Genomic DNA, 19,819 nt, shown 5'->3' with positions numbered 1-19,819 from the left:
TTGGTAGTAATGATGACTGCAGGAGGAGCCTCAAGTGGATCACCTTGAATTTCATCTACCTTCGAGGACACTAGGTCGGCTGTGGAGTTCGAAAAGCTTAAAGGGCGTATGGCTAGGGGGTAATAAATGTTTTCTGCTCTCCTAAGCATAGAGGAAACCTCAACCCCGGCTTGGTTGAGGGCTTCACTCCATGTTAGGGCACAATAAGTTCTACATACGGCCGGGACCTCGGCCCTAAAGGTGTCCTCAGTCTCGGCCACCCTAACCTCATACCCATGCTGCTCAGCTTCGTCTTTAGCCTTCTCTGCCTCTTCCTTATCTTTCTCGGCAAGAACCCTGGCTTTCTTGACCTCTTTCAATTTCTTATTCAGAGTGGTAATTTGGGTCTTTAAGGTGGCTAGCTGATCCTCAAAGCTGCGCAGCTGCAACCTTTGACTCTCAGCCTGCTTCTTTACATTTTCAAGGGTAGGTGCCACGTATTTTCTTTCTTTCTCCTCCTCTTGTAGCTTCTTCTTCATCTCTTGGAGGCTCCTCTCGGCCACTTGAAAGGCCTCCATGGCAGTGTTACACCTTGCCTCCTCCTCTTTCATCTACCGATGGTAGGAGTTGGTCATCTTTTCTGCTCGAAAGGAGGCTTGAACATCCTGCCAAAGAAAATGGGGGGTTTAAAAAAATATATAATATAAATAATAAGTCAATTATAATGAAAAAAGAGAAAATGGTTAAGTAGAATCATACCATAGCCAAATATCTTTTGAGGTTAAGGAAGACCTTATGCCTCCTCATAGACCATAACTTGGCCATGTCTCCGAGGAGCAGCAGAGCTTGCTCCACTACATCGGCCACATAGCCGACCCTTCTACCTTGAAAGTCCCTAATGGAAGCATCATCCAGCAAGGGGGCCCCATCCAACATTGGGACCAGAAGCCAGGTTGTGGGCTCGGGCAGAGGGTCACTCCTCCTCTCATTACCTTTTTGCCTAATTTTTGGCTTGTTTGGATACTCTTTAAACCTCGTCCTCGCGATGGGGAAGAGTTTGTCCAGCTTCCATCACCTCCTTTCCTTTTTGCTCTCTCTTCCTCTTCAGGTTAGCCAGTTGGGGAGGGGGCAGAGCAAGTGGAGGAGTGGGAGGCTTGGTACGAGCTGCCTTTCTAGGTGCATCCATCCTAGGTTGGGACTCTATTAAATCTAGCAAACTAGATTTGGGTTTGCGTTGAATGCCCATCTCGTCAATTATTGAGGAGAAGTGTGGGCCGAGATCAGGGACAGAAGTTTCTAGGGATGAGACTTGGTTGAAAACTTTAAACTCGTCCTCAGAATTAGTCACTTTTACCACCTCTTCTTCTTCTGAATTGGTGGTGCGAGACGAAGTGGCAACTCCGGTAAATTGTTGTGACAAGGAGGCCCCTACTTTTGGTATGCCTTCTGGTATTGGAGTTAAACCTTGGACACCCTTAGTTTTTGGACTAGGAAAAAGAATGGGATGTGTAGAGAATGTACCTTTTGGAACGGGTGCGCCTTCGGGGAGGAGAAAACCAGGGACAGCTACACTTATGCGGTGTAGGCGGGGATCCTTGGCCATAATCACGCACTTGGGAGCCTGAAAGCCAGACGAGATTGGCTTGTACCCTAAGATTATATGAGCCACTCTTAATTGGCTGTCGTCGTGTACAAAGACCTTGGCTTTTAGTATGTTATCCAAGCTCTCCTTGTTCACTAAGCGAAAGTTTGGTTCGACGGCGCATCTATCTGCAAAATCATCAAGAACAAAAGACTTCTTTTGTTAAAAGAAAAAGGGGAGAACAAACTCCAAAAAGAAAGGAAAAATTAGTAAATAAACGCTGTATGCCCAAAACCCCACCTAGCTGTCCCTCTTTCATTGGGCAGGGAGGCCATCATGCCACTCCCCGGACACGATCAAAAAATCTTTTTTAAGGCTTTTGTTAGACTCCAGAAGGCACTGAATGAGTCTGACTTCGGGGTATCTAGATTTTAGGTAATACCCTTGTCCCTTCAAATGGTGGAGGTTATAAACCTAGTTGACCTCATGATGGGTGAGCCCTAAACCCATCTTTTCGTTAAGGGCATCTACGCATCTCAAAATCCTAAATACATTTTGAGCGCATTGAGTAGGGGCTAACCTATAAGCCCTAAGATAATCCCTAGTCATAGGGCTCATGGGAATTCTCATTCCCCTCTCTATGAATGCAATAATTAGGATCGCTACTTCTCCCTCCTCCCTTTTTATATGCCACTCTCCTTCTTTGCAATACCTAATACCTACATTTGGGGGAATCCTATACTGTGCCTTAAAATTTTCTATCTCCTCCTCGGAATCCACTAAGCTTTTAAATCTATCCATTTCTAGGAAAGGTTGGAAGAACTAAAGAAATTAAGAAGGGAGAATGGTGCCGAGGAGAAAAGAAAGAGAGAGTGTATAGAAAATTAAAGAGCAAAGTTCAAGAAGACTTACAGAAAAAGTAAAGGTGTCCTTGGACAGGCTTTTGGTATTTGTAAGAGTTTAGATGAATGGAAAAGGTGTACAAGTTCAAAGTATGTGTGCTAGGACAAAGTGAATGCTAAAGTGAGAGGAGAAGTTGATTTGAAAGGTATTTATATCAAGGAGGAAGCTAGAAGCGGGAAAATTCCCACTCGATATCCCACAAAAACATCAGCTGCTGGATTTATATCGCACCGTATAACGTGGGGGACATAAGGCCGTAAAATTTAATAAGGAGTGCATTTCGTAAGCCGAAACGACAGAAGCATGTCTTGGGCAGTTAAAAAGGTGTATTTGTGAGTAGAGATAGGACGAGACAGACACAGAGCAAATCTAATGAAGTAGAGATCCTCCTTTCTTCCCGAAGAGCTGGAAAGAAGAATCTCAAGGGGCTATTGCAGGGATTTTGGGCCCGGGAGCTCATCATTTATTCGTGTTACGAGTCTGTGGCCCAATCCAAGGACAAGGGTTGTCCGAGGAAAGGGAGTCTTTATTAGAAAATACTGTATTAGTAAATAGAGGTTAACTTTAACTATAACGGCTTGAGAAGGTGGGCCAAGGGTAAATTCATCCTCGGCTGATTGATGTCGAGGACAGAAGGCTCTATCTATCACTCAGAATGACGTTCCAAGAAATCTCATTGCTGTTGATAAGTACTGTAGAGGTGTCGGACAGGAAAGTGCCCTAAAATATCTATAAAAAAAAAGCTGCTGCCTCAGCATTAAATGCACTGCAGCTAACTCTCTGACCGCATTAATGTGGAAGTGATACTTGAACAGTGTTGTTTCAGCCTTACAGCTACTATACAATGACATTGGGGAGGGACTAACGGGACAAGTATCAACACTAATTCTCCAGTATACACATGTGAAGAGGATACAAAAAAGAGAAGAAGGAAACAAGAGGAGGGATCAGGAATTGAAGAGAAAAAGACTGTAGCTTCCAAGAACCAAATTTGTAACCCAATTTAAGAACAATATATATAAGAACAGACATCCTCGAACCTCTGCCAAGGACTATTTTTCTTCAGTACAATTCTTTTTCCTTTCATTCTCCCATCATCTGAACCCATTCTAGCGTTTGTTTGATTTACTAAAACCTAGTTTTCTAACTCATTCTCTATAAATTTATTGTTTTGGGCTCTTTGGGACTAAGTCCATCCACGTAGTGGGTAGGGGAATTCAAATCTGATCCTTACAATTGGTGCTGTCTGTGGGAACTACTGGTGTTATAGTGAATCCGACTTTCGAAAGAAGAACCACTTCTACCTGCACGATGCGATTCTTCTTTTGGACTTCTTACAATTGATGAGGAGGGAGCAAAGAGTGTAGAGGAATTCTTCTCCTACATGATGGTATTTTTTTTATTTTTTATTTTATTTATTATTTATAGAGATCTTGGTAAAATTGGGATTTTAAAATAAAAATAAGGATAGTTTAGGAATAATGCTAAAAATGACCAACGGTAACATTTCAAACTTATTTGCGTTTTCAACAAAGCAGCTCCAAGGTCCAATATAAAAATGCAACAGTCCTTCGCATTTGAAGAAGTTGCTTTTTGATAATGCGTGATGGCAATAATTTACCAAACACGTATTTTGGATTTTGGGCTTGAAAGCGTCCGTTTTGGACTCAAGTGTAAACAAACACATACTATATCATGCGCGTGTTTTGTTTTGATACGTCAATAAGTAAACAGGGTTTGAGAGGGTAGTCAAATCCGAAATTCTTGTCAATGGAAACTTGGAAAGTAAAAACTTTTCGTTTATGGAGGTAGATAGATCAAAGAGCGTCCAATCGAATACTAACAGTGAAAGATTTGGTGACATCAAGAAACACTGATGTTATTTGTGACATGTTACTGTGTCACTGGCGTCCAAGTATGCCACAGCTTCTAGTGGCAATATAAATACAAATGTGGGGTGCTCAACAGTAATACAACACATCTAGCAATACTAGCAGAGAAGCAGTAAGATTAATTGCAAAATGGTCTAAAAACATTAGAGCCTGCCATGTAGAGATGCACGATGGTGACAAGTTAAATTTGCACTCAAATCATGGTAAGAGAAGTGAAGAATCACCTGGGTCTGCTTACAGTGGGACCAACAAGACAAGGTTTGTACATTCAGTGTGATAAAGAAATAGAAAATACCTAGCATGTTTAAAATAACGGGTTCAATAAAGTCCTCATAATGCGTCCAACAAAGCAAGGATGGTGCATTTAGTAGTGAATTCAAAATATATTTCTGATAAAGCTAAAACAAAAGCATCCAATAACGCTAAACAAAAGTGTTTAGTGAAGTTCAAGTAAATGTGTACATCATGGCTAAGCTTACAAGATTCAAAGAGTGCAACATGTGCTTAAATGAATGTGTCCAACAAGGCAATAAAAAGATTAACAATCCTAAACAAACGTATATATCAAATTAATGCAAAAAAGTTTAGCAAAGCCAAATATACATGTATGTTCAACAATGACAACACAAAGTATTTCTCATGGCCATATAAGAAGTGTTTAGAAAGGGCAAGTAAAAGAAACTGGCAAAGCAACATAAACATCTGTATTAGAATTATATATAAATAATTAATTTTAAAAAAAAAAAACTAATTTGTTAAATCCAGTGACAAGGCAAAAGAGGAAACTGAGTTAGAGAGGGAAGGGCATAGCTTTGGGTGGGGCAAGCCAACAGCATTAAGTTGCCATATCATTTCTCTTGCTGAAACTGTATTTCATTCTACTCATGATTGTGTGGGTAGTGATCGCAGGGGCCAATCAGTTTAGCGACAAATTAATAAGAAGAATTCATTTACTAGAGCAATCTTAACGACAAATTAATTCAGATGCCTAGTGTGAAACGGTGGTTCTCAATTAAAGTTGCCTATTTGTTCGGTGAGCAATTGAGATTTTCAGAAATTGTTGCTTTCAATCAAGGATTATAGAAGTATATTTGGAAGTTGAAAGATGAGCAAGAGACTAAAAGCCTTGCCTTAGAAGATGGCTAGGGACTACTGCCATAACGAGAGGTTCTGAGTTACTCTGGTTTAGTAAAAAATTTAAAAAATTAGAAATTTAACATTTAACATCATGTTATGTAGCAAAGAGTTTTGCACCTCCATGGTCTGATTTTCTTTACGAGGAGAATTTGAGTTCAAATATTTCTTTCCCCATTTGTTGTAACTATCAAATTATAGAAAAATAAAAATAAATTGTTTAGAAAATTTGACATGAAGAAAAATCAAAGGAGAACTTTTTTTTATTGATCTATGCAAAAGTAGGTAATTAGCTTCATCTTATAATTTTATTGGTTATTTCAAGATTAATAATAGTTAATTTTTGTAACATTGTCTGGGTATTGGAACCTACATATTGTGAATATTATAGAAAAATAAAGAGATGAGTTCAAGATACACATGGTATAACTCTTATAAACTTACACCTTTTTTACACCATAGATTTCTAAGAGATCTAACGGTTAAAAAAACACCATTAAATGCTATTGTTTTCCACTTTATTATCTAATTAATACTAACATTCTCTCTCTCCTTATTTATTACTTTCCACCAAATAATATTTTCTTCAACACAATCTAACAAAAAAAAAATTGAAAAATAATCTCATTTTACACCATCTCTCTCTCTCTCTCTCTCTCTCTCTCTCTCTCTCTCTCTCTCTCTCTCTCTCTCTATAGGAAGAATGGTAAGCACTTGTCTGTTGCTCTGGAGACGAACCTGTTTAGCGCTGCTATCTTGCCGTTGAGGCTTTGTACTTCCTTCACATTCTTTGGTCCTTGGTTCAGCGGTCGAATTGCCGTTTGTTTTGAAAAAAAATAATTTTCGAAAAACTTCTTTTTTCTTTCATTTTTAGGTGTATGTTTGCAAGTAAAATATAGTCATACTTGTAAAATATTTTCCGTTAACAATAAAATCTTTTATAAAAAAAAGTTGTAAAATGTTTTATCTTTAAAAATTTGGTAAAACATATTCCAAAAACATATAGTGACTTCCCCTCTCTCATCTAATCGCAAGGTCACAAATCCTATGGTTAAAGACATTGCTTTGATGATTGGTGCCTGTGGTCTGGTGGAGAAGTCACTATATGTTTTACGAAATTTTTAAAGATAAAACATTTTACAACTTTTTTATAAAAGATTTTATTGTTAACGGAAAATATTTTACAAGTATGACTATATTTTACTTGCAAACAAACATCTAAAAAAAAAAAAAAAACATTTTTCGAATTTTTTTTTTTCTTTTTCAAAACAAACGGAACGTTAGATTCAATAACTATGGTAATAAGCCTCTAAACCTATATTAGTTGGGCTTGATTGGCCAATTCGACCGCTGAACCAAGGACCCAATTCTTCTATCAGTCTAGATATAAAATTAAATTTTTTATATAACTCCTTCAAATCTGATGAAACTCCACATATTTCTTGTAGCTCGTTCTACTTGTCAGGTTTTATATAGAATTGTTTAAATTTTCCATGTACTGCAAATCATTTTTTTTTTTTTTAATATAGCTTAAGGTGTAATAACATAGCTTTTATATATATATATAGAGAGAGAGAGAGATGGTGTAAAATGAGATTATTTTTCAATTTTTTTTTTTTTGGGTCAGATTGTGTTGAAGAAAATATTATTTGGTGGAAAGCAATAAATAAGGAGAGAGAGAATGCTAGTATTAATTAGTTAATAAGGTGAAAAACAACAGCATTTAATGGTGTTTTTTTAACCGTTAGATCTCTTAGAAATCTATGATGTAAAAAAGGTGTAAGTTTATAAGAGTTACATCATGTGTAACTTGAACCCATCTCAAAAATAAATAGGTCTTGGAGAATGCATCCCATTTTATATGTAGTTTAATGGAGCCACCCTACGTTGTGAATATTGCCTCATTGTTAGTAGCCCGGCTTATTGCTGCAAAAGTATATTGTATATGCATTCTAATTAGTTTGGGATCATAACATTTTTCATAATTGTCTAAAAAATATATATTTTTATAATTATTTACATGGCCTATAATGATTGGTAAATAATAAATGTTAGATTTTTTTATGAAAATATAAAGAAAGAGAGGAGAGAGAATGCAAGAATTAGATGTTTTGGCTTAACAACTTATCTTCACAGAGGAAGTCATTGACGCTAGATCTTCACTATAATCTCAATTCATGTGTAAGGGCCTAAGAAGGTGACATTAGTGACCAAGGAGAGGTTGCTATATTTTGAGAATGGCTAAGCTAAAGGTCTGAGGACCAATGGCAAAGAATGACTTTGCGATGAAGCATGTGATTGGCTTGACCGATGTCATAGATGTTGAACCCAAAGAGAGAAGGCCAAGCACACTTAGTCGAAAAAAGTGAACTTTGTTCAAACAGTTAAAGGCAAGCTTGTCAAAGGCTGAATCAAGCAATGGTTGGCAATTGCTTCCACAAATTCCACCGATGAGGCCATTGAGATTTTCTTAGCTAGAGCAGCCATAACCTCTCCCTTTCCATTGCAAATTATGACTCCTTTCCTAGCTTTATTAGTATCCATGAAAAAATCTCCACATAATTTGTCTTGAACTCATCAGGTACTGGAGGTCTCCACTTAGTATGTCCTAGTCTTAGCTGATCTGGATGCATGAATCCTTACTCTGGAATTCTATTGGGGGGGGGGGGTTGTAGGCTACATCGAGTATATTCTAGGGAGGGAGACCATTTTTTTTTTTTTTTGATGGGAAACAAGTGAATTTCATTCAACTGAAATTGAAATACAACAGAGACATTGCAAAAGCATTACAAACAGAGTTCCTCAATAATAAGGTGCTCAACAGGACTTGGTAAAGTCCTTTCCCAAACTTGGACACATCAGTAATCCTAGCTACTCTTGCAAGTTCATGGGCAACTCTATTGCCTTCCCTTTTCAGATGATTAAAGGAGCACCAGCTAAAAGAAGAAGAAGAAGATTCCCTAATATTCTGAATGATGTGACCGAGCTCACCACAAAAGACCCCATCATTGATAGCTTGAATAATGGACAAGGCATTGGACTCAATAATAGCATGTGTAACCTCCATTTTCGTTGCAAGCACCACACCTTCCAGAACGGCAGCAGCCTCTAAAATCTCAGCAGTGAAGGATGCTGGGAGGACCTTGCTTGAAGCAGTAAGAATTTCTACCTTATTGCCACGAATGACCACTCCGATGCATGATTTTCTCTCATCATCAGACGTTGCTGCATATGTTTGACTTTGAAGAAACCCAAGGGGGAGCTTTCCAATTGGACAGAGGAGGGGCCCGAGGTAAAGCCGGGTAAGAGCAGGCTGCCTTGTACTCAGCCATGACTTTACTTGCCATTTCCCAAGCTTGAAATGGAGGAGAGACAGAATCCTCATGGATTGCTTGATTGTGATTTCACCAAATTGACCAAGCAACAGCAAAGAAAAGTTCCAGATCATTCAGAGAGCCTTTTACAATAATATCTAAAGCAACATCCGCTAGGTCACAAAAGGGAGAAAAGAGATCAACTGGGCAATTATGCCAAAAAGCCTAAGTCATTTTTGCATGATCATAATGGAGAAATGCATAGGCTGTGGTTTCAATGGCTTTATCACATAATGGGCAGAAACATGAAAAATAATTCCCCTATGGTTTAGATTTTGCATAGTTGGAAGACCATTAACACATGTCCTCCAAGCAAAGATTTTGAGCTTTGGAAGAACTTTCTATTGCCAAATCCATTTCCATAATAACATCCTTGAGCTGCTTGAGGTGCTTTCTCCTTCCTCAATTGAATCCACAATACTAGTGGCAATGTGATATGCATTCTTGACTGTAAATGCTCCTCTTTTGTTGCCTATCAAAATGAGGCTATCCTCGGGCAAGTTATAGCTTATGGGGATTTTTAGAATGGTGCTGGCTTCGTGTGGCAGAAAAGTGGCTCTAATCACATCAACTTTCCACCATTTAGTGTCATTGTCTATGAGGGAAAACACCATGGATAAGTCTTCATAGTCTGCTTGGGGGGAGATCACCTTGTGGGTTGACGGCGTTGGCAGCCATTTATCTTCCCAAATATAGATACGGCAACCATTGCCCAACCTCCACCTTGTGCCCCTTCTAATTAACTCAAGGCTATTGTGAATGCTTCGCCATGCATATGAGGGGTTGCTCCCTTTTTTAGAATTGAGAATATCATCATAGGGAAAGTATTTTGCTTTGAAGAATCGAGCCACTAGGGAGTCTGGGTTGGTGAGAATTCTCCAACCTTGCTTAGCTAACATGGCAAGGTTGAAGGCTTGTATGTTTCGGAAGCCCATACCTCCATGGAATTTAGACCTACACATTTTCCTCCAACTGACCCATGCAATTTTGTTCTCTTTATCCTTTTGCCCCCACCAAAAACTCCGCATCATATTTTCCAAGTCATGGCAAAGAGTCTTAGGAAGTTGAAAGCAACTCATAATGTAGGTAGGCACTGCTTAAGCCACCGCTTTGATAATGATCTCTCTCCCACCAATTGAAAGGAGTTTACCCTTCCAGCCAGCAAGTTTTTTAGCTACTCTATCCTTAACTTCAACAAACACTTGTGTTTTTAATTTCCCAATGATGGAGGGCAACCCTAGATACTTATTATGTCGTGAATCTTGCATTGGACCAAGAATGTTTAGTATGCTTTCCCTCAAATCTTGTGGGGTGTTCGGGCTAAAGAATACTGAAGATTTGTCAGTGTTGATTTTTTGCCCTGATGCTTCTTCATATCTGTTGAGAATATTGACAAGTGCATGACATTCTTGAACCTTTGCTTTGCAAAACAAAAGTGTGTTGTCAGCGAAGAAAAGGTGGATGATTAAAGGAGAGCCTTTACAAATGGAGATTCCATTAATTTGTTGATTCCTGATAGCTTCATGAATAAGGGCTGAAAAACCCTCGGTACAAAGGAGAAAAAGGCAAGGGGAGAGCGGGTCTCCCTGCCTGATGCCCCTTGAGGGAGAAATGTTCCCACAAGCCTCTCCATTTATAAGCACTAAATAAGAAACAGAAGAGACACAATTCATAATAAGATCAATCCATTTTTCCACAAAACCCAGCTTCTTCATCACACCTTTAATAAAATTTCATTCTACCTTATCAAATGCCTTGCTTATGTCCAATTTAATAGACATGTAATTTTCTTTTCCTTCACTTTTATGATTTAGATAATGCATGAACTCAAAGGCTACAAGGACATTATCCGTGATTAGGCGGTTGGGGGTAAAAGCACTTTGGTTCTCGGATATGATGTTTGGTAGAATGGCCTTGAACCTATTGGCTAGGACCTTAGAAATGATTTTATAGGTAGTGTTACAAAGGCTAATGGGGTGAAATTTAGTCATTTTGGTGGGCTGATTGGAGTTTAGCACACTTAAGACCATATTTGTGATATTAGATCCTACAATGTCCCAATATTTATGAAAAAAGATCATGGATATACCGTTAGGCCAAGGTCCTTTGTTGGGTTGGAGTTGCTACAATGCTTTCAAGACTTCCTCTCTTGTGAAAGTTTTGGTGAGCTCTGTGTTCATATCTTATGTGACACGCCTAGGGATTGCACTTATGACTTCATTGATCCCGATGGGGGAGGAGGTAGTATATATTTTCTCAAAGTAGGATATTGCAGTGGTAGTGATACTTTCCTTACTTTCACACCATATCCCATCATCATTCCAAAGCCCCAAAATGGTATTCTTTTTCCTCCTTTCCGAAGCACAAGTGTGGAAAATTTTAGTGTTTCTATCACCTTCCCTATGGTCATTTATTTCCTTTCTGAGCTGATTAATTTCTACCCCTCTATCACCTTGCTGATCTTCAATGGTAATGGAATTCAGAATTCTTTTTCTCCACAATTTTCTTTGGTATATTGCCTACTACATTCTGATTCTAGCTTGCCAGTGCACTTGCACATCGTTGGAGATTAGAAGCAACCCCCTCAGGAGTGGCAGAGAGAGTACCTGATTGCCATGCATCTTCAATCACCTCATGACAATTCTCCCTTTTGACCCACATGGCCTCAAAATGGAAACATCGTTTACCTTTACGGGTAGGAGGAGGTGAGTCAATGATAGCAAGAATGCAGTGATCAAAGGTGGATTCGGCCAAATGGTTTACTTTTGGTTCTTTGAAATGTCCAGGCCATTCATTATTAGTGAAAGCTCTGTCCAGACGAAGCAAAATTCTGTTGCTCCCTTCCTTCATATTACACCAAGTATAATCTGGGCCACAGTACCCTAGGTCCTTGAAGCCACAATGATTTACAATTCGACAGAAGCCATCCATTTGATTTTGGGAACGTTGGACTCCTCCTGCTTTTTTCAGTCATTGAAAGAATTTCATTAAAATCACCACAGCAAAACCAAGGCAAATTAAATTGACTATTAAGATAGAAGAGGAGTTTCCAAGATTCTTCCCTTAGGTGTGTCTCCGGGTATCCATAAAACCTAGTAAATCTCCAAGAGAGGCCATTATTAGCTTCTGTGATTATAGCATCAATGTGATGGTTGGAATAGCTCTTAATCTCCAAATTTGTGTCACTAGACAATAGAAGTGCAAGGCCTCCACTTCGGCCCCTACTTAGAACACACAATCCATTTATGAAACCAAGTTTGAGTTTTATTTTTTCCATATGTCTGCTCTTTGATTTAGTTTCCGAGAGGAAAACTAATTTGGGATTCCAGCGCCACACATAATCGCGGAGCACAAAAACTGTCCGGGGGTTCCCAATTCCCCAGCAGTTCCAACACAGGGAATTCATGGCTCCTGATGGTGCTGCTTGGAAGCCACCGCCGATCTCTCAGTGGTATCATGTGTGTTGGAGTGGTGTGAGTCATAATGTTTCTTTGGAGGCTTGCCTTCATTTTCTTCTGAGAAGACTAACTTGCCTACTCTTTTAGAACTCGAAAGCCCCATCAAATTTTGAGTATCTGGGTTAGTAGTTGGAGTTTGGGTTTGTTTTCCTTAGGCTCTAGCTATTCTTTTCCAATTTCCTTTTCTTTAGCTTAGGGGGGCGGTAGTGGTTTCATTGCTAATGAAGGGCTCTTTTGGTTGTTTTAGTGGGCTGGTAATTTCATGGGCCTCAGATGGGGTTTGCTTAGGAAGGCCCACAATGGATGACTCATTACAAACCTCATTTCTGGTTGCATAGACTTTTTGGGGTTCACTAGAGCATTTGTCAGAGAGATGCGTTGGGCTCAAGAGACTAACCTTTTCACCCTTTGTCAGATTTCTAGCTAATGACTTGACTGAAACACCCTCCTGTCCTAGTTGTGTGTTCTTGGGATGTGCATGATTTTGATTTTGAATTTGAATGGTCATTAGAAGTCCCACTTGCTCCGCCTCCATGTCCATTGAATCAGAGGCTGATGGTGTTTGCCGATCAATTGAGCCACGCTCCTTTTGTTCCTCAAAGCCACCGCTACCTAATGCTTTTGGCTTCTCACTTCCATATTTTGGACCCCCATTTGCCCGTATCCAATTACCGTATTGCCTATAAGCTTTGGGGTTGTTGGAGTTTCCTGAGCAGTGCCTTTCATCGTGTCCCAAGATTCCACAGAGAAAACAAAAGGTGGGAAGCCTTTCATACTTAAAGGAAACCTAAAACTTCTCACCTTCTGGGTTAACGATGTTGCCACCCCTTCGTAGTGGCCTGTCAATGGGTAAATCCACATGTACCCTCATGAATTTAGCCTGTTCCGACAGCCAAACCACTTATCGATCTCTATGTATTTTCCCAATCTGTTGCCTAAATCCCTTCCAACTTCTTCAGACAGATTCTCAAAGGGAAGGCCCCAAACTTGGACCCAAAATGGAGAGTGGGTGAAAGAAATATTTATGATTGATAATCCCTTTCTCCATCTGCACATGAGCAAGAGATTGTTGTCAAAATTCCACGGTCCATTCCTTCAACCCATTCCATCTAATACTTGGAGTTGAATTTGAACTGAAAAATATTTTTTCCAATGTCCACAATCCTCAAATCTGAACCCAACTTCCAAGCTGATCTGAGAGTGCTTTTTAGAGCTCTCAAATTTTGATTTCAGTTTTCAAGAAGTCGGCCAAACAAACTCAGTGCACATTCCTCTAAGAGCTCTGATTTACTAGTGGTTGAAATGGAGATGTCTTCTTCTCCTTCTTTCGTGAGTTGGAGATATTGTAACCCTTCTATAACTGCTTGGTCCATATCAGTGAGGTATTGAGTAGAGATTATGGGTTATAGCATATCCAACGAGATCCCGTAACAAGAATGGGAGGAAAGGCTCATGCTAGACGAGAGAGAGAGAGAGGCTTGTGCTAAACGAGAGAAAAGGGCTCCTACTTAAGGAGAGAATTGGGTATCTCAACTTTTTTCTAGGGAGGGAGACTTGGTTCTTTGTGTCGAAGCTTGTTATATCGATACTAGATAAACCAAGCCACCATAGCAAACAACTCTAAATTCTAATGATGTTGATTCCCCACCAAATTAACAAGGTCTAAAATTGAATTGAAAGTTGGTTAATCCGTTTGAATCCCATTGAAAGATGATACCCATATGGTGTGAATATTATCACACTTCTAAAGAGCATGGAGAGTGTTTTCTTGAGATTTTCCACAATGATTACGCAAGGGATTGTCCAGGATTTTTTGCCTTTGGAGGTTCGACATGGTTGGAATCGCTTCTGAGCAAGCACTCCAGAAAAAAGGTTTTCACCTTATTAGGAATTTTGAGCTTCCATACTCTAGTCCTGAAAGTTCTTGAGGCTAAAGCATTGGAACTCGAAGCTTTCTCTCTATTTTCCATTTCCTAGACAAGTGGGTATCCAATTTTAATTGAATAGTTCCCATCCTTAGTTCTTGGCCATACTATACAATCTTCTTGATTTGTCAAACAAAGTGGAATGACTTTAATCTTCTAAGCTTCAAATGGAAGGAAAGTGAAAGCTCGGATTTGTGCTAAAACACAAGAGCTTGTTTAGACCCCCAATTAAAAAATACAGCTGGATTGCTTTTACTCTTACTTAATCAAAGTGCGGAACAAGAGTAAATATGCACAATGAACCAATACTACTCTAGTGCATAAATATGAATAACAAGCAATAAATGTAAATCACAAGAGTAAGGGAAGAGAGATGCAAATACAAGATAACACTAATACATGTTATCGAAGAGGAAACCAAAGAACTTGGTAAAAAACCTCTCCATGACCTTCCAAGTCGAAATCGATCCACTAGAGAATAAAGTTGGAGTACATGAATAACAAAAGACTCTCCAAGCCTAGTCTACCCAATGTACTTGAGCCCTCCAAGCTCCTGTTATGAACAAACTTCTCAGAGTCATGTCTTCTCTAGCTTTCCGGATCTTGCAATACTTCCAATTGCATTCGCCAAGTCTCACCGACTTCTTTTCTCGAATCCCCAAAGCTTCCTAAGCTCCAAAACATTCACTACACTCTGAATAGGTGTGGGTTGTGTTTGGGTACAAAGCTCCTCTCAAGGTATGACAATAGGAGATGGAAGGAGAAGATGCTACAATGATTTCTCACTAAGGATAAGTAGTTCTCTCCCTAAAAGGTGGGTGTGTTGTATTGTAGAAAACCTATCTAGGGTTTTTCTTTCTGAATAGCCTCTCTTACTTTTGTGGGTAATGAGGGTATATATAGTATGGGTGAAGGGTAAGAAAGTAACACTTAAAATCCTCCAGGCAGAGAGTTTTGCAGGTACCTCGCAAGTTGGCCCTTCTTGTGAGACACTTGCGAAACTGACAGCCTAGCGTGACTCTTCAGCTTCTAGCATGTGCTTCTCACATGCCCTTTTCGCGGGTTACTCTTCTCGCGAGCTTTTCGCAAGTTAGTCGTGAAATTGCACTGATTCTTCATTTCATGCTCGATTCTTCATCAACTTAATACTAAACTCAATATAGTAAAATCCAACAAAATACAAGGAATAAAATTAATGCTATTACAACACTTTTTGTCATGGAATAAAGCCAACATAAAACATAGTTGTAAATCACAACTTTACAGAAAGCTTCATCAATCCCAGAATTGTTCCCTTCACCTGTGCTTAAGTCAAGAAAGAAATAGTTTTGTCAGTTGGAATATTAGTTCAGGGAGATAGAACATTAGAAGGAAAATCCCTTGAAAGCTAATTATCCCCTAAAATCCAAGCACTTCTGCCATCTCCAATCCTCCACAACATACCATTAGAGATAACTGATCTAGCTTTTAGTATACTTTGCCAAGCATAAGATCCAGTGGAAACTTAGCATCACCAAGCCATTGAGGAAGAATTTTTCCTTGAAGACCTGATAAAAGAGAGAAGATTTGTCATTAACAAGCCTCCAAACTTGTTTAGCTAACATCACCTCATTGAATTTTACCAAGTCTTTAAACCCCATCCCACCTTGGTTTTTCGGTTGACACAGTGACTTCCAACTCTTCTAGTGAATTTTTCTTTGCTCTCCCCACTGTCCCTACCAAAATTTCCTGATTAGCGTTTCAATCTCATGACAGAGACCTAAAGGAAGTTTGAAGCAACTCATCGTGAAAGTTGGAATAGCTTGTACCATAGCCTTGAGTTAAATTTTTCTACCCACTTGGGACAATAGCTTTTCCTTCCAACCTTGTGATTTATTCCAAACTCTCCCTTTGATATAATTAAGGTTAGCTTTTTATTCCTCCCCACCACTGCTGGAAGCACCAGGTATTTTTCATACTCTCTGATTTTAGGAACTCATAGGAAATTTATTATTTCACCTTTCCTCCATTCTGAAACGGACTTACTAAAGAAATTATAGTCTTCTCACGGTTTATTTGTTGACCTAAAGCTTTTTTTGTACAAAGTCAAAATTTCCTGAATTGTAATCAATTCATCCAAATTTGCACAAGAAAATAACAAGCTATTGTCAGCAAAAAATAAATGAGCAATATGAGGACCATTCTTGTATAAAGATAAACCTCTCTAGTTTCCTCATTGGCTATCTTTTGAACCATACTATTTAAGCCCTCTAAGAGCATCCACATCAGTGGGTGCATAGTCTTCTAAAATACAAAAATCTCTTCATTTTACACATTTTAGCCAATAAAAACAATTCACATTAGTGGGTGTAAAATTGTGTATTTATACACAATTGCTACAGTAACCGTGTGTATATGCACAGTTACTATAGCTTGTGTATTTGATATTTTTTTTTTCTCTCTCTCCACCTCTCTCTCTTTTTCTCTCTGATCTAACTCTCCACCTCATTCGGGTTCCCTCCCTTTCCCAACGATCACAACAACTCAGTAAAGAAGACAATTTTCCAACCAACAACTTAGCACAACCCAACTATCACCACCGCAACCCAAACCCGCCGAAAAACGCATTCCAAATCCAAACCAAAATCAATAAAAACTAAATCCAACAAAAAACCCATAAGAAAAATCCAACGAAAAACCCATAAGAAAATCCAACAGAAACCCACATGAAAAACCCAACGGAAATCAGTCAAATCTGCCACCGAATCTACCTTGTTATTGTCGCCGCCCCATCTGCCTTGCTGCCATCACCAGATCCAACCCAAATGGACTTAGATTGACATGGGTTTGTGTTGAAGTGAAGATTTTTTGTTTGTTTATGGAGTTTTCTGGTTTGTTAATGGAGTTTTCCAGTGAAGAAATGGGCGAAAGAAGAAAACTTAATCGGTGAAGAAAGATGAGAGGAAGAAGAAAAAGAAAGAAAACTCACCGTGAGAGAGAGAGAGAGAGAGAGAATAGTGTTTAGAAAAGAAAAGTGAGAAAGTGGGTTTGACTAGTAAGATTGTTGAAATAATAATAAAAAAAAATAAAATGATTATTTAAAAAAAAAATAGTGTGTATAATAGATAAACTGATGTGGGTGTTTTGGATAAGTGAATGTGTAAAATAGAAAAAGTAAGATTTAAAAGTGTAAATTTACAAAAATTTTGCATCCACTGATGTGGATACTCTAAGCATAGCAAAAAAAGCTAAGAGACAAAAGATCTCCTTGAATCTCCCTATTATCTAATTATGATTATTCTTTATTATCCGGAAAAGATATTAATAAAATTTATTTTGGTATGGGAAGAATTTTTTATTTTTATTTTATGAAAAGAAGTATAGGCAAATTTTAACCTTAGTTGAAAGTTGAAATTAGCTCAATTAAAAATACATAAATGAAAACTAGCCTTATCACAAGCGCTTCTCGCGCGTGCGAATAATTTTTATTTTGAGAATCTAATTTATAACTGGATAAAACAATTTGAAAATTAACAGAAAAGTGATCCTATTTTTAGGCAATGTTTTAATAGGAGTTAAAGTTATATTTTTACTGGATTATCTTTTAGTTTTGTTACTTAAACATAGGGGTGTAAAGACATTTTTGAACTTAAAAAATAAGAAATCTAAATAGGGAAAGCCTCTTAAATAGTAGTATAGAAGATAAATATTTTGACCAAAATATAAATAAGATTTCTAATATTTTACAAATTATAACATGAGAATTAATGTCTTTTAAAAAAAAAAAAAAAAAAAAAAGAACATGAGAATGTCTTAGACATGTACACAATATTTTACAAATTATAACATGAGAATTAATGTCTTTTAAAAAAAAAAAAAAAAAAAAAAGAACATGAGAATGTCTTAGACATGTACACGGAAGATAACCACATTCTAAAAAAAAGAGCATATCCGATTACATGGTCCTTGATAACCAGAATTAAATTTATGCTAATACTAATTAGCATTTATAAATTCAAATTTCTTAATGAGTGGCATTAACGTGTATGGTAAAATATTCAACCGAAAGAAAAAAAGAAAAAAGAAAAAGGACAAATAAGTAATTACAAAAACGAGATTTCAAGGGCAATGAGGTGTGTATGAACGAGTGCTTCTCAACCTCTCATCTCCCGTGATTCCATCACGCGTTAGCGTTAATAGTTATTCTCTCTCCAAATTTGGTACTTACAAATCACAGTTTCCCAACAATGCCGCACTGAGAAATTGAGAGTTTGTTACAAAAACTTTTAGAAATCTCCCTCATTCATTCTCTTTCCTTTTAGTTTTTCTTTGTTTCCTTATTTCTTTCTTTATTTCAATATTCCCCAAATCTGTGTCTCCGTTCACGGTTCACCCTCTCCCAATTTTAACCAAAACACCCAATATTTCTCATTCTTAAATATATTTCTCTCTCACTCTGAACAAGAACACCAAAAACAAGAAAAAGAAATCATGGGTTTCAAATCCCTTTTCCACCGTAAAAAGAAAACCGATTCCTCCAACAGTCTTTCTCACAATTCATCGACGACGACAACAACCACAACTACAAATTCAAACACGAACTCAGGATCGCTAGACACACCGACCCAGATGGCGGAACTCGAACAAGTGTTCAAGAAATTCGATGTCAATGGAGACGGCAAGATCTCGGCCTCTGAATTGGGATCCATCATGGGAAGCCTAGGCCACCCAGCCACAGAGGAAGAGCTCGAAAAGATGATTGTCGAGGTGGACGCTGACGGCGATGGGTTTATTGACCTGAACGAGTTCGTGGAACTGAACACCAAGGGCGTGGATTCCGACGAGGCCATGGAGAATCTGAAAGACGCGTTTTCGGTTTACGACATGGATGGAAATGGGGTCATATCGGCGGACGAGTTGCAGAAAGTGATGAGGAGTTTGGGGGATGACTGCTCCCTGGCGGAGTGCAAGAAGATGATCAGCGGTGTCGATAGAAACGGCGATGGGTTGATCAGTTTCGACGAGTTTAAGGTCATGATGATGATGGGTTCTCGCCAAGACTTGATGGAACCTCCTCCTCCAAGACAAGTTACAGTTTAATAGTTCTGATTTTTTTTCTGGTTTGTTTTTCCTCTTCTTGATTTACTAATCTAAATCTAATCTCTGGGTTTTTCTCAAAAGAAAAAAAAGGGAAAATCTAATCTGGGTTGTTTTTTCTTTTACGTTTGGTTGTTGGGAGATTTATATTTGGTAGGTGGTTGTTGGTGAAGATTTGTGAATATTTTGAGATCCACGATCTAGCTTTTAATGCCATTTATTGCCTTTATTTTTCCTCTTATAAATCTTCCATTGCTTATCAATAATTATTTTTTCTTCTTATATATTTTGAAGGGAAATGAATGCCTTAGGACATATATTGGTTAAGGGCATTCTCATCAGCTCTCTTATAAAAAATGTTATTTTAACACACTAAATACCTACTTTATTATTTTAGCACATCATTTTATAATTGACTATTTATCAGATGTTCTATTCTCCCTTCTAAACATTAAAATAATATATTCAACACATTAAAATAATATATTTCCTCAAA

General features: G+C 38.2%; 1 protein-coding gene and 1 long non-coding RNA gene across 2 annotated transcripts; one reads left to right on the top strand and one right to left on the bottom strand.

Moving 5' to 3' along the window:
- Nucleotides 1–14,607: 14,607 nt before the first annotated feature.
- On the bottom strand, nucleotides 14,608–17,276 carry LOC136070615 (uncharacterized). Its single transcript, XR_010631837.1, has 2 exons — nucleotides 16,998–17,276; nucleotides 14,608–15,794 (listed from the first exon to the last, which is right to left on the bottom strand). It is a non-coding gene; the product is annotated as an uncharacterized LOC136070615 (long non-coding RNA).
- A 1,084-nt stretch (nucleotides 17,277–18,360) lies between these two features.
- LOC112033967 (probable calcium-binding protein CML25) lies at nucleotides 18,361–19,552 on the top strand. Its single transcript, XM_024066750.2, has one exon. The coding sequence runs from the start codon at nucleotides 18,718–18,720 to the stop codon at nucleotides 19,324–19,326; it is 609 nt and encodes a 202-aa protein (XP_023922518.1). The 5' UTR covers nucleotides 18,361–18,717; the 3' UTR covers nucleotides 19,327–19,552.
- The last annotated feature ends 267 nt before the right edge of the window (nucleotides 19,553–19,819 follow it).

Source organism: Quercus suber, unplaced genomic scaffold (assembly GCF_002906115.3).
Source record: "Quercus suber isolate HL8 unplaced genomic scaffold, Cork oak 2.0 scaffold_246, whole genome shotgun sequence".
Classification (NCBI taxonomy): Eukaryota; Viridiplantae; Streptophyta; class Magnoliopsida; order Fagales; family Fagaceae; genus Quercus; species Quercus suber.
Note: the sequence above shows the minus strand (reverse complement) of the source record. Positions and strands in the feature narration are given on the sequence as shown.

What these genes read in the sequence shown, in the direction of transcription:
- LOC112033967 (XM_024066750.2), top strand. Translation starts at nt 18,718, where the DNA reads ATGGGTTTCAAATCCCTTTTCCACCGTAAAAAGAAAACCGATTCCTCC.